The 13599-nt window shown below is 35.6% G+C and overlaps 1 protein-coding gene across 1 annotated transcript in view; it reads left to right on the top strand.

Annotated features, from left to right (window-relative positions):
- The first annotated feature begins 306 nt into the window (after positions 1 to 306).
- Cpr66D (Cuticular protein 66D) overlaps positions 307 to 13599 on the top strand; it is a 38490-nt gene continuing 25197 nt past the window's right edge. Inside the window, exons 1-3 of the mRNA XM_075306066.1 lie at positions 307 to 723; positions 4253 to 4345; positions 8461 to 8613. Of these exons, the coding sequence (XP_075162181.1) occupies positions 481 to 723; positions 4253 to 4345; positions 8461 to 8613 (489 nt within the window). The 5' untranslated portion in view covers positions 307 to 480. The remainder of the gene's footprint in view (positions 724 to 4252; positions 4346 to 8460; positions 8614 to 13599) is intronic.

The following is a 13599-nucleotide window of genomic DNA, read 5'->3' as shown; positions in this document are numbered from 1 at the left end:
TTAACAGAGCGTTAACCGATTGATTAGTTGCAAACCAGGTTTGAAACAAACCAGCCAGTTAGTAACCGACCAACATTGAGTTCGTCGTGCATTGGTAACAAACAGCAGAGTAAATAGCAACAGTTAACATTCTGCAAATATTGGTCTCATTTGTGGTTATCTCTTTGAAGTGGGAACTCACAATAGAGCGAATATGTTAGAGCATTTCCCCCCTAATCTTTTCGATATCAACTGCCAAAAAAATGAAAAACCAAGAAACGCTTAGCAGCAACATGGGAAAAGTAGGAGTACCTATAAAAGCATGGGCAGCAATAGTGATCCACTGCAGTTATCGTTGTTACCGCACTTAAAGAGGAAGCTTGCTCAATTTGATTCTCGGAAAAGCAAAGGCATTTGTGGAAAGTGATTTTAATTCCAAGTGTTCCATTCACATAAAAGTGTTCAGTTTATTAGAGACTAAAAACTAAAAAAGTAAATAAAATGCGTGCATTTGTAATAATTATGGTTTCATTGGCCATTATGGGTCATCATGTGTCAGCCCAGCAACATCAACAAATTGATCCGGCCTATTTGCGGCAATACTATCAGCAATTACAGGCTGGTACGGGAGCAGCTTCAGCACCCGGTGATGCAACACCAATTTATGAACAAAATTCAGAACAATCTCAACAGTATATAACTCCGGGTCAACAGTTGCGTGTCAAGGATAATGTGCAGGAACAAGTAATGCTGATTAAAAAAAAAAAAATAAGTACAAATACGGCCTAGTGTTAGATGTGCTACACTGAAAAAAAGCATGCCCAGTTCCAAAGATTTTGTCTTTACTTTAAAAAATGTGGTATTCATTCCGAGCCAAAGAAGCGGAGAATACAAGAAAGGACACTTTTAAGCCACAATTCTCTTTTAAATTTGGGTTTTGTGTACTTGCTTCTAGGAAGCAAATTTTAATTTTTCGTTTTCTCTGCGTTTTTTTCTTCATATGCTATCAAAGTCCTTTAATAACGAGTTAACGACAACTTTATCTTCCTAATTAAGACTCGACTTGCAGTAGAAATATGCTATGTTTGAAGTAAAAAACTTCTTTAAAATAAAGTTTTGAAAAACATGTCCTATATTTGAACGATTTTTTGCTTTGTAGTCAAGATGCAAAAAGACAACAAATTTAAAGACAATTTCATTAAATTTAAAAATTTTTTCTGAATTATTAAAGTCAAGTTAACCTTAGCCCAAATATTTTTTCTTTCATGTTATGATACCCATTTTTAAGTCAAAGTACTTAATTATAAGGACAATACGACTTCATTGAAAAGTTTATGGACTTTTGGACAAGGAAAAAAGCTTTATATTAGAGAAATGCATCTTCAATGCTAATCAAAATTTGCATTCGTATTTTAAAGACATGAAATCTTTGACCTCACGACAATATTTTTTTCAGTGTAGAAGAGATAGTAAATAATACCAAATCTTCAAGATCGGATTGATATATTTTAACCGTTTTTATACAATCGATCACAACAGCCTTATTAAAAAAAAAACAGTCGATTTTTTTTATTTACTCTTCCCTAAACTACACAGGATAAAAGTTTTTTCCTTTTAAAACAAATTGATCATTCACAGAAATTATAATATTACACTGAAAACAATAATGTTTTGAGCACAAATATTTCTTGTTCTTAAAATACGGCTGCGAGTCTCACCCGGAGAAGGAATATGGTCACCTCAAACATGTCTCAAAAGTAAAATGTTATTTTTGGATGGGGCACATGTTATATGTTTGTCGCAAAAATGTTATTGTCTCGAAAATGATGTATCGGATTTGGGGAAACATGTATATGTTTGCCGAGAAAAGAAAATTTTTGCGACAAAAAATTGTTCTCCGTCCCAAAATTAAATTTTGCTCTTCAAAAATGTTTGAGGTGATCATATTCCTTCTCTGGGTGTTTGCTTAGCTCAGAACACGAATTTCTTTGAATCAATTTTTACCAACACTCAATAAATTTTTCAATAAAGACGTTTTGTCCTTAGCATTAGAAGATTCAACTTTAAAATGTATATTAAAACAAACAAGAAGCTTCTATTGACCGGAGGACAATTTGTCCAAAAACTTGGAACAAATCTTCAATATTTTTAAAAATTTGATTTATTTTTTGTAACTTGACTATATATAGAGATAAATAGTATTCAAAAGTAGGGCGAAAACTGAAACAATGAACTAAGAAATTTTGTTCTTCCCTTAAAGATTTTAGTATTGATCCCGAGCCAAAGAGAGATATAACTTTAAATATCGGCTCTATAAAATTAAAATTAGGATACAGATCTCATTTTTGTTAAATTTTTCCGATATACTAACAGAGGTATTCGTGTACAAATAAGTGCTCAAAATTAAAAAAAAAGCTTTGAAACAAAGATGCAAAATCTTCAAAATAAGTATTAGCCTATTTTTGAAGTTATTTTTCGTTGCTTTAGGAGGGGCGCAAATTTCAAATATTCGTGTACGAAAATATAATCTTTCATATTAGGACAATAATTTAAAGACACTTTTTACTTCAAATGTGGAAACATTTATATTTTAGGGCGAGTCTGTATTTGGAAATTTAAATTATTGTTAAAAGACATAATGAAAAAAGCCGAGAAAGCGAGTAAATTTGAATTTATTTTTCAGTAAAAATTACCCATAACTCAAATTTAAAAGCCTTTAATACCACACCCTCAAAAAATATCGCTTCTTGAACATATGTTCCAAACATATTTTGCAGGAAGCACATATATTATTAGATACTGCCGAAACATTAATATGTTTGTTTTATGTGAACATATCATATGTTTGGAAGCATTTTGAGCCCAAAAATATTATATGCTTGGAAGAATTTTTCCCAAAGACGATTGTGCTCATTGCCTAACAGACTCGTAATTTTCACTTCCTCGAAATATTTTAGTTCTTGGCACCTTTTTCTGTAATACAAATAATGTTGAAGAAATTATTCACTTTTATAAATTTTTTAAATTTTACCTTTCGCCTGCACGGAGAATCGAACCGAGGACTATACAGTTTGTAAGCCAACAAACTACCCACTGGACTACGTAGCTGTTATAGTCACCAGTAGATAATTATCGTTATAAGTTACACTTATATAGCATAGTTTGCAGCGCCCACGAGCCCATGCAAACATAACATTATTTAACAGAAACATACATTTGTTTGCCACGTGGACTCCCCCGTCAACTCTCCCTGTTTCCATCTCAATTTCTTTCTCTATACTCTCTCTGTCGCTTTGAATAAAATATCACAACATATGTATGTTTAGTCGAAATTTGTAAATTTATATATGTTTGCATTCACACATATGATTTTTATGAAACATTCATGCCCCAAACATAATATATTCTAACATATTAACATAGATGTCCCAAACATTTAGTGTTAGTTTAGGAACATTCCTTGTTTGCACTTAAATATATTGTGTTTTAAAATTGTGCCCGAAACACATTTTGTTTATATCGGAACATATGAAAAACATATTTTTCTAAGAGTGCACATGACAAAAAAAGCGTAAAAGCTAATTTATTTACCAGCAGGCAAAATTCAAAATCTAGTGCAATACTTCGTTTCTTTGGCTCAGAATCAATACCAAAACCATTAAATATCAAATCTTTGGAACCGAACTTTTTTCATTTAAAAATCAATTAAATGAAAAATTTATTAATTCTATTACGTAATTTTATGTGAATAATTTTCTAGTTTAGATCAAAAAAAAAAAAAAATAATTCAATCAATTAAATCCTTAATTAAATACTTTTACAATTTCATTTCGATTTTAATTGCAAAAAAAAAATACGTTATTTTTTTCAGTAGTTTCGAAATTTTAATTAAAATCGTGTACACCAATTAATAATTCCATAAATATAATGAAACCTTTCATTAAACCAAAGATTTGTTTTAAGTTGCCATGTAATTCGAAATTTATTTTCCGCACAACTGAGTTAAGATTGTGAAACATTTCGTAATATTAATGAAAAAATTCCGTCAGCTAAATGAACATATTTCTTTATATACACGAAAATATTCATAGTCATTGTTTTTATGAAATTTATAGTTTTGTGATCGCAACCTAACGGTGTCGAATACAGTAGCAAATTTTAATACCACACCTAAACGAAATGGTAACAAATATATGGGACATATCTAACAAAATGCCATATTTGTAGTTTGAGATCAGTAATGAGATTGTAAGTCAAGACGTCTACATTCTAGGTACGTGCATCTCAATTGCAGCATCAACAGCAGCAAGGTTATGTTGCTCCAGCAGTTCGTGAATATCTTCAACATCAACCACAACCTCAACAGGTAAAATTCTATGTATAATATTTGTATGTTATAACTTTGTCGAAGGAAGGAATATTCCCACGAACATACTATGAGGGACTAGGGAATTTTCTCTGATATATAAACGATAACGCATTGTTAGCTTAGGTGGCAGCCTGATGTTTCAGGCTCACTTAGACTATTCAGTCCATTGTGATACCATAGTGGTGAACTGCTCTCTTATCACTGAATGCTGCCCGATTCCATGTTAAGCTCAATGACAAGGGACCTCCTCTTTTTATAGCCGAGTCCGAACGGCGTTCCACATTGCAGTGAAACCATTTAGAGAAGCTTTGAAACCCTCAGAAATGTCACCAGCATTACTGAGGTGGGGTAATCCACCGCTGAAAAACTTTTTGGTGTTCGGTCGTAGCAGGAATCGAACCCACGACCTTGTGTATGCAAGGCGGGCATGCTAACCATTGCACCACGGTGGCTCGCGGTCTATAGTTATATATAGCCCTCAGATAAATCGATCCCCAATCGCACCAAAATTGGTCCATATCAAGTTCATAATTGTATACAGCCCCCATATAAAGGGTGATACGGTCAAAATTTGGTCAATATAAACTTGACGTATTTCTTTCAATTTTGCATTTACCCCTGAACACCCCTCATTTTGAAGGTGTGTGTATGTGTGTAGAATGGTGCTCCTATTTTGATTTTGGAATTCACTCTTCAGTTGTCAAAATGCCGTCCAAGCAAGAAGAGCAGCGTATCAAAATTTTGCTCGCGCATCGTGAAAATCCGAGCTACTCGCACGCAAAGCTGGCAAAATCGTTAAAAGTTGCCAAATCAACCGTTACAAATGTAATTAAATTGTTTGGGGAACGTTTGTCGACAGCCAGGAAGTCTGGATCGGGGGGAAATCGAAAACCGGAAGCCGCTGAGACGACAAAGAGCGTTGCCGGTAGTTTCAAGCGAAACCCTAACCTCTCTCTCCGAAATGCCGCAAATAAGCTGGGTGTATCGTCTACAACCGTGCATCGAGCTAAAAAACGAGCCGGACTATCGACTTACAAGAAGGTAGTGACTCCAAATCGCGATGATAAACAAAATACGACGGCCAAAGCGCGATCCCGGAGGGTGAACACAACGATGCTGACGAAGTTTGACTGCGTGGTAATGGACGACGAAACCTACGTCAAAGCCGACTGCAAGCAGCTTCCGGGACAGGAGTTTTATACGGCAAAAGGAAGGGGAAAGGTAGCAGATATTTTTAAGCACATAAAACTGTCAAAGTTCGCAAAGAAATATCTGGTTTGGCAAGCCATCTGTACCTGTGGCTTGAAAAGCAGCATTTTCATAGCTTCCGGGACTGTCAACCAAGAAATTTACGTGAAAGAGTGTTTGAATAAACGTCTGCTGCCTTTCCTGAAGAAACACGGTTGTTCCGTACTGTTTTGGCCGGATTTGGCATCTTGCCATTACGGTAAAAAGGCCATGGAGTGGTACGCCGCCAACAACGTACAGGTGGTTCCCAAGGACAAGAACCCTCCCAACACGCCAGAGCTCCGCCCAATTGAGATATACTGGGCTATTGTCAAGCGGAACCTAAAGAAGACCAAAAAAACTGCTAAGGACGAGCAGCAGTTCAAGGCAAACTGGCTTTCTGCGGCGAAGAAGGTGGACAAGGTGGCTGTACAAAATCTGATGGCAGGTGTCAAGCGTGAGGCCCGGCAATTCGGATTTGGAAAAGCGAAAGCCTAACTGAATATTTTTCCTGAATTTTATACTAATTGAACTTGAAAACGAAATTTAATTTGATTTTTTTAAATAAACGATTTCACCGATTTACACGCGTTTTCCCTTGACAAAATTTTGACCGTATCACCCTTTAAGCAGCCATCATATTTCAATTCTGGCTCCGTACGTACCGTGCAAAAGTCCATATCGATTCGTAATTATTTGTAGAATTACCTACACATACCTTTTTTGTCTAATATATACCACGTATGGACTAACTCACAATTTAGAAAATGATTTAAGATACTACAATCCAATTAATTCGATTCTGGATGACAGTCTTTCGTAGAAGTTTCTACGCTATCCATGGTGGAGGGTACATAAGATTCGGCCTGGCCGAACTTATATATACTTGTTGAAGATTATTTTATGCAAATGTTGAACGCGACTGTGCCTCCATCCGCTTAGTCCAATTTTGCCATACTCTTGCAACATTTCGGCCGGTATCTCACGAATAAATGAATCTTGTCCTACAATGCGTTAAATGAAGCGGGCTTGTCGTTATATTTTTTGTAGTCTAAAGGCGTTAAATCGCACGATCTTAGCGGCCAATAAACTCGTCCCGAAAGTAAAATAAAATGTTCACCGAACTCGCCTCTCATAACTCGATTGTTACGCGTGCTGTGTGGCATGTTGCACCATTTTGTTTAAAACCACATATTATGGAAGTCAAGTTCTTACATTTGGGGCAAAAAAAGTTGGATATAATCTCACCGTAGCGCTCACCACGATACGAATTGCATCATCTTTGAAAAAGTACGGTCCAATGATGCCACCAGCCCATAAATTGCTCCAAACTGTAACTTTTTCCCGATGTATTGGTAGCTTTTGCAATGCTTCTGGCTGATATTCACTCCAAAACCGATAATTGTGCTTATTTACTTACCCATTGAGCTAAAAATGAGCTTAATCGCTGAGCACAATTTTTCGAAAAGAAGTTCGCAATGAACATTCTTAACAGAGTACAGTATATACATATAGGGGGATCGGTTTATATGGGGGCTATATATAATTAAGGGCCGATGTGGACCAATTTTTGCATGGTCATTAGAGAACATATACCAACACCATGTACCAAATTTCAGCCGGATCGGATGAAATTTGCTTCTCTTAGAGGCTCCGCAAGCCAAATCGGGGGATCGGTTTATATGGAGGCTATATATAATTATAGGCCGATGTGGACCAATTTTTGCATGGTCATTAGAGAACATATACCAACACCATGTACCAAATTTCAGTCGGATCGGATGATATTTGCTTCTCTTAGAGCAATCGCAAGCCAAATTTGGGGGTCCGTTTATATGGGGGCTACACGTAAAAGTGGACCGATATGGCCAATTTTTGCATGGTTGTTAGAGACCATATACTAACACTATGTACCAAATTTCAGCCGGATCGGATAAAATTTGCTTCTCTTAGAGGCTCCGCAAGCCAAATCGGGGGATCGGTTTATATGGGGGCTATATATAATTAAGGGCCGATGTGGACCAATTTTTGCATGGTCATTAGAGAACATATACCAACACCATGTACCAAATTTCAGCCGGATCGGATGAAATTTGCTTCTCTTAGAGGCTCCGCAAGCCAAATCGGGGGATCGGTTTATATGGAGGCTATATATAATTATAGGCCGATGTGGACCAATTTTTGCATGGTCATTAGAGAACATATGCTAACACCATGTACCAAATTTCAGCCGGATCGGATGATATTTGCTTCTCTTAGAGCAATCGCAAGCCAAATTTGGGGGTCCGTTTATATGGGGGCGACACGTAAAAGTGGACCGATATGGCCCATTTGCAATACCATCTGACCTACATCAATAACAACTATTTGTGCCAAGTTTCAAGTCGATTGCTTGTTTCGTTCGAAAGTTAGCGTGATTTCAACAGACGGACGGACGTCCTCAGATCGACTTAGGATTTCACCACGCCCCGGAATATATATACTTTATGGGGTCTTAGAGCAATATTTCGATGTGTTACAAACGGAATGACAAAGGTAATATACCCCCATCCTATATAAAAAAAAGTAAAAGTAAAGTATAAAAACAAAAAGTAACCAAATTTAAAGATGTAGAGATACCCAGTTTTATGCCGATGGAATTAGCCACAAAATTAAAAAAAAAAAAATATTTTTGACTTAGTCTCTATTAAATTCAAAAAAAAAAAATCCAAACGGTTTTCGTTGGTTCATCTAGCATACGAGTACCAAACCTAGATGGTATGCTATGGGTTTTTGTTGTGTGTTGGTAGTGTCCAAGGAATTTTTTCTACAACTGTATTCTCTCTCTCAAAAATATTTTATCAACACACTAAATTGTTCTTTTGGAAATTTATTTTATTTTTCAGGTTCAATACCAACAACCCCAACAAGTGTCATATCGTCAGCCACAAGCTCAGGCACCTGCATTAAGAAGGCCACCACAACCTGCACCTCAACAATATCAGGCTGCTCGACCAAAAACCAAATCACAAATTGAAGAGGAAGAGGAATACGAGGATGTAAGTAAAGTAGAAACGGATTTATATTAATTATTCTATTAAATGTAATTCATACGACATCTATATTCTCCGCAAAAGTGACTTTGACTCATATATTTTTCAAGGAATCATTCTGTGGAATACACTGCTTTTTTCTTTAATCTATTTTACAATACTCGCTGAAAAATGACTAGACGTCTCATGTTCATTCTCAATTATTTTGTTTATTTACCGTACTCAGTCACTGCACTCAATCAATTTCGCAGTCATTTGTTTGGTTGCAGCAAAATGTCATAATTATAAATGGGTTGGAATATACAGTCACTCACAGCCTATTTCATGCACTATGATTTTAAAAATAAATGTTCAAAAAATTCCGAAAATACTATATGTATATAACAAACGAAGGTACAAGTCAAATTTACATTTAGAATTATCATTTATTATGAAGAAAGAACTTAAAAAAAAACCTTTTGTACATGAAAAATACAATAAAAAGAAAATATTCAAAATGTAGAGCTCACAGCTTAAATGATGCATTTAATTTAAAATTAAATATGAACTTAAAATACCCGGGTTTTGAACTAAAATCATACAGTTAGTATTTCGTTGGGTATCCTTTTTGATCAATAACAGCTTTGAGCCGGGATTTCATCGATTCTACTAGCGCTTTCGTATAATTATGGCTTATATTTTCACATTCCACTAATAGAGCACGTTTGAGGTCAGTAGCGTTAGAAATTTGGTGATTTCGAATATTTTTATCAAGTACGGACCACAAATTTTCTAAAACATTGAGATCGGGACTCTGGGCAGGGGTTTGAACAATGTGCGGGCAGTTCCAAATAAGCTAAATCTGTATAATAGCAGATTTGTGTTTTGGATCGTTGTCTTGATAGAAACGAAATGAGTCCTTAATATTGAGTTTGGTAGCGCTTTGTACCAGATTGTTCTTCAAGAGATCCAAATACATGTGCTTATTCATATTTCCGTCAATAAAGACCAAATTTCCAACACCTGCGTAAGACATACATCCCCATACCATTACGCTGCCGCCACCGTGTTTAACAGTACTTCGCAAATTTCGTGGATTCATCCGATCTATAGAGGTTAAATTTGCTCTCATCTGCAAATATTACTGTTTTCCAAAAAGAAATATCTTTAGTGAGATGTTCTTTTGAAAACTCAAGTCTGCGCTTTCTATTTGTAGCATTAACTAATGGTTTATTTCGTGCTGTCCGACCATGAAAATGTGATTCTCTCAAAACTCTTCTAATTGTTTCTGCGCTACATGGCTTCCCTAAGTATTTTTCGGCTTCAATAGCTACTTTTGGAGTGCTTAGCTGCGGTTTTATTTTAATTTGTCTTACTATCCACCGTTTATCCGCTTCATTAAACATTTTATTCGGTGCACTTCTTCCTTTATTTTCGATTCTATTTTCACGGAGAAACCTTAATGCAATAATGTTTAGAAGGACTTAACGCAACAATTTCAGCAATTTTTCATTGACTTTTGCCTTCTTAAAAGTGTCTAATTACATCCTCACGTTTTTCAATTGATGTCCTTTTTCCCATGGTTTTTAAAATGCGAATTGTCTGCAAGAATGTATTGGCTTCTTTCCCAAAATCACTTCAAATGATCTTTAGTACAGACTAATACAAAGCACGTGTCAAATACACCGTTATTTTTATACCCACCACCATAGAATGGTGACGGGGTATAATAAGTTTGTCATTCCGTTTGTAACACATCGAAATATCGATTTCCGACTATATAAAGTATATATATTCTTGATCAGGGAGAAATTCTAAGACGATATAACGATGTCCGTCTGTCCGTTTGTCTGTCTGTTCTAATCACGCTACAGTCTTCAATAATGAAGCAATCGTGCTGAAATTTTGCACAAACTCGTCTTTTGTCTGCAGGCAGGTCAAGTTCGAAGATGGGCTATATTGGTCCAGGTTTTGATATAGTCCCCATATAAACCGACCTCCCGATTTGGGGTCTTGGGCTTATAGAAATCGTAGTTTTTCCGGATTTTACTTCTTGGGCTTCTAGAATCCGAAGTTTGCATCCTATTTGCCTGAAATGTGAAATCTAGAGGTATTTTCGGGTCATAAAGAGGTGTGCCGAAAACGGTGAGTATCGGTCCATATTTTAGTATAGCCCCCATAAGAACGATCTCCCGATTTAACTCCTTGGATTTCTAGAAACCGTAGTTTTTATCTGATTCGCTTGAAATTGTAAATATTCTGGTATTTTAGGCATACAAAAACGTGTATCGGATTAAGTTTTTATCGGTTCATTTGGCAATGCCTCCATATAGACCGACTTCACTTCTTGAGGGTGTAGAAGGCGCACTGATTATGAAAATTGCTTGAAACTCAATGTAAAATTTCCAGATTTTACTTCTACAGATTTAAGATTTCAAATCAAGACGTTATTTTATAATTTTCTTGCACACTTACAAGAGATGTTAATGATTCCTCTAAAACTCAAACAAAAATGGTTCTTATAAATCCAGAATCTGGTATAGTCCTCAGAGGTGAAATCTTTAAATTTATCTTCGGGAAGTGTCCTCAAGTCCTTCTGAAATTTCAAAGGAAACCCTAATATTTGGTTCATGGTGGTGGGTATATAAGATTCGGCCCGGCCGAACTTAGTGCTGTATATACTTGTTTTAATTTCCTTTGCCTGAATATTTTGACTTACTCCTCGTACGTTCCTTTTAACGAACCTAGAAAAAATGTGTGCCCATAATGTCAAAATGATAAACAAAACACATGTCCACTCATACATAAAATGCTGCTCTCAAGGCGAAAACACATGCTGTTTTTTTTCCAAATGTCTATTCTCTTGGTTCCGAATGTCTATTCTCTTTACTACGAATACTCATTCTAATACTCAAATTAAATAATAATAAAAATAATAATGCTTATGGCTGATTATATCAAATTTTTGGCCTTATCATAAAACAAATTTCCGAAACAACATACAAGCGCTGTGTTATATTGGTATCTTTCGTCACACCTCCCGGTTTCCATCTCTATTTCTTTCCATATAATCTCTCTCTGTCGCTCTCTGAATAAAATATCACAACATATACATATATGTTTACTTGAAATTTGTATTGTCTCTCTCTCTGTCGCTCTCTGAATAAAATATCACAACATATACATATATGTTTACTCGAAATTTGTAAATTTATACATGTTCACATTCACACATTTTTATTTTTTGTGAAAAATGCATGCCCCAAACATAATATATTCTAACATATTAACATATGTGTCCCAAACATTTAGTGTTAGTTTAGGAACATTACATGTTTGCACTTAAATATATTGTGTTTAAAAATTGTGTTTGTTTATATCGGAACATATGAAAAACATATTTTTCTAACAGTGTATACATTGTGATAAATTTTCATCGAGATGTCGGTGAAAAATCTTGGGCTTCACGTTTTTTTTTTACATTCCAGCATCCACGGAGTCTGGACGGATGTTCACCATTTCAAAAAGAAGGACTTGTTTGAAATCAATAATGTCAGCATGTTCTCAATAAACCTCAGTAATTACGATTATTCGTTTTGAATATCAGAAACTCAATAAAATGTGGGTTTCAATCGCACCAGAAACATGATCGTGCTTTTCTTTAATGAAAAAGATTTAAATTCGGAAATAATTAGTTATTGCACCAAATCCTATAGTATCGATTGTGCGAATGGTGCGACTATCGATAGTTTTGAAGCTCTAATACAATGTCCGGCTATCCGAATGCCCCAACGACATAATCATGCCCCGAGAATGGTTAGCTATAGCTTTACTTTGGCACACTCTTCCAATTTTACGCTACACAATTCGTTCCTAACATCTGTTCCATGGCCAGTTGATTTTTGCATGTTGGTTTATTGAAAAGAAGATATGTTAGTTGAAACCTTCAACAGTTCCACCAATTGTTTTCAAAGCAGACTGTTGGGTAATTTTTTTTTTTCAAACTTGCTTCATACAAACCTACGTGGGTATTGTGTATGCAGACTACCACCGATGGTATCTTCGTATTGCATTTGCAAAGACGTTCATAGACTCTTAATTTATTTTTGGTATTTTATTATTTCTTAACAAACGTCCGACGGATGGACTAATAATAAAAAAATGGGGAGAAAAAAAAGAAATTTTAACTATTACCTGATTTAATAGTGCTGTTGTTGTTACTGATATTGAGTGCATACAGCATAGGTTTGCACTGCATTGGGGTTTTCATGCAGTATCTCATAAGGTCATTAACACCATTACCATAACATAGAGTTTTAGTGGTAATAAGTGCGCATGCGCAGCCGTGAATGTTACATGAGTTATCATTTCTAGCTTTGGCATTGATGCGCTCAACGACGAATAATAGTCAGCTGGGGCCTGCCTGGGTGGCTGACAGAGACAAACTAGCAGTTAGAGCAGACCATTTGTTTTTTGTTGCTTCCCATGAATTCCAATTGTGTCAGTGCTTCAAGTTTGGCAAACATTCAAAGGCACATGAAAAATCTGCATCTTTGAGTAACGATTCCAATGGAAAAAACATTTGCCCGATAAAACGGATGCTGTTATGCGATTTTTGTTGTTTTTCATCATTTTTAGCTATTGTGATTGCTTGGCATCGCATGTTGGTGTTGTTGTCTTCCGTGCGGAAATGCACTTTGATTGGTTTTGTGAGGGGTTTTTTGGTGGAAAAACAAAACTGGAAATTGTTGTAAGTTTTCTTTCATTTCATTTATTTGGTTTCTATGCACTCACTTTCGTTGGGTATGAACAGCCACAACCAGTTTTTCGACCAATTCAAATGAGACCACATGGACACTGGATGTAATAAGAGTGGGAAAAATTTCTAAAAAATGGAAAACCGTAAAACACGTAATAGTCCGACAATGTTTCTTGTATGTAAATACATCATGCATAAATAATAGGCCTGTTTTATTTTAGTACTGGTTGGTCAAGCCGTCATGGCGTTATATA

Source organism: Haematobia irritans, chromosome 4 (genome assembly GCF_050003625.1).
Source record: "Haematobia irritans isolate KBUSLIRL chromosome 4, ASM5000362v1, whole genome shotgun sequence".
In the NCBI taxonomy this organism is placed as follows: Eukaryota; Metazoa; Arthropoda; class Insecta; order Diptera; family Muscidae; genus Haematobia; species Haematobia irritans.
The sequence above is the reverse complement of the archived record's forward strand: the minus strand, read 5'-3'. Positions and strand labels throughout refer to the sequence as shown.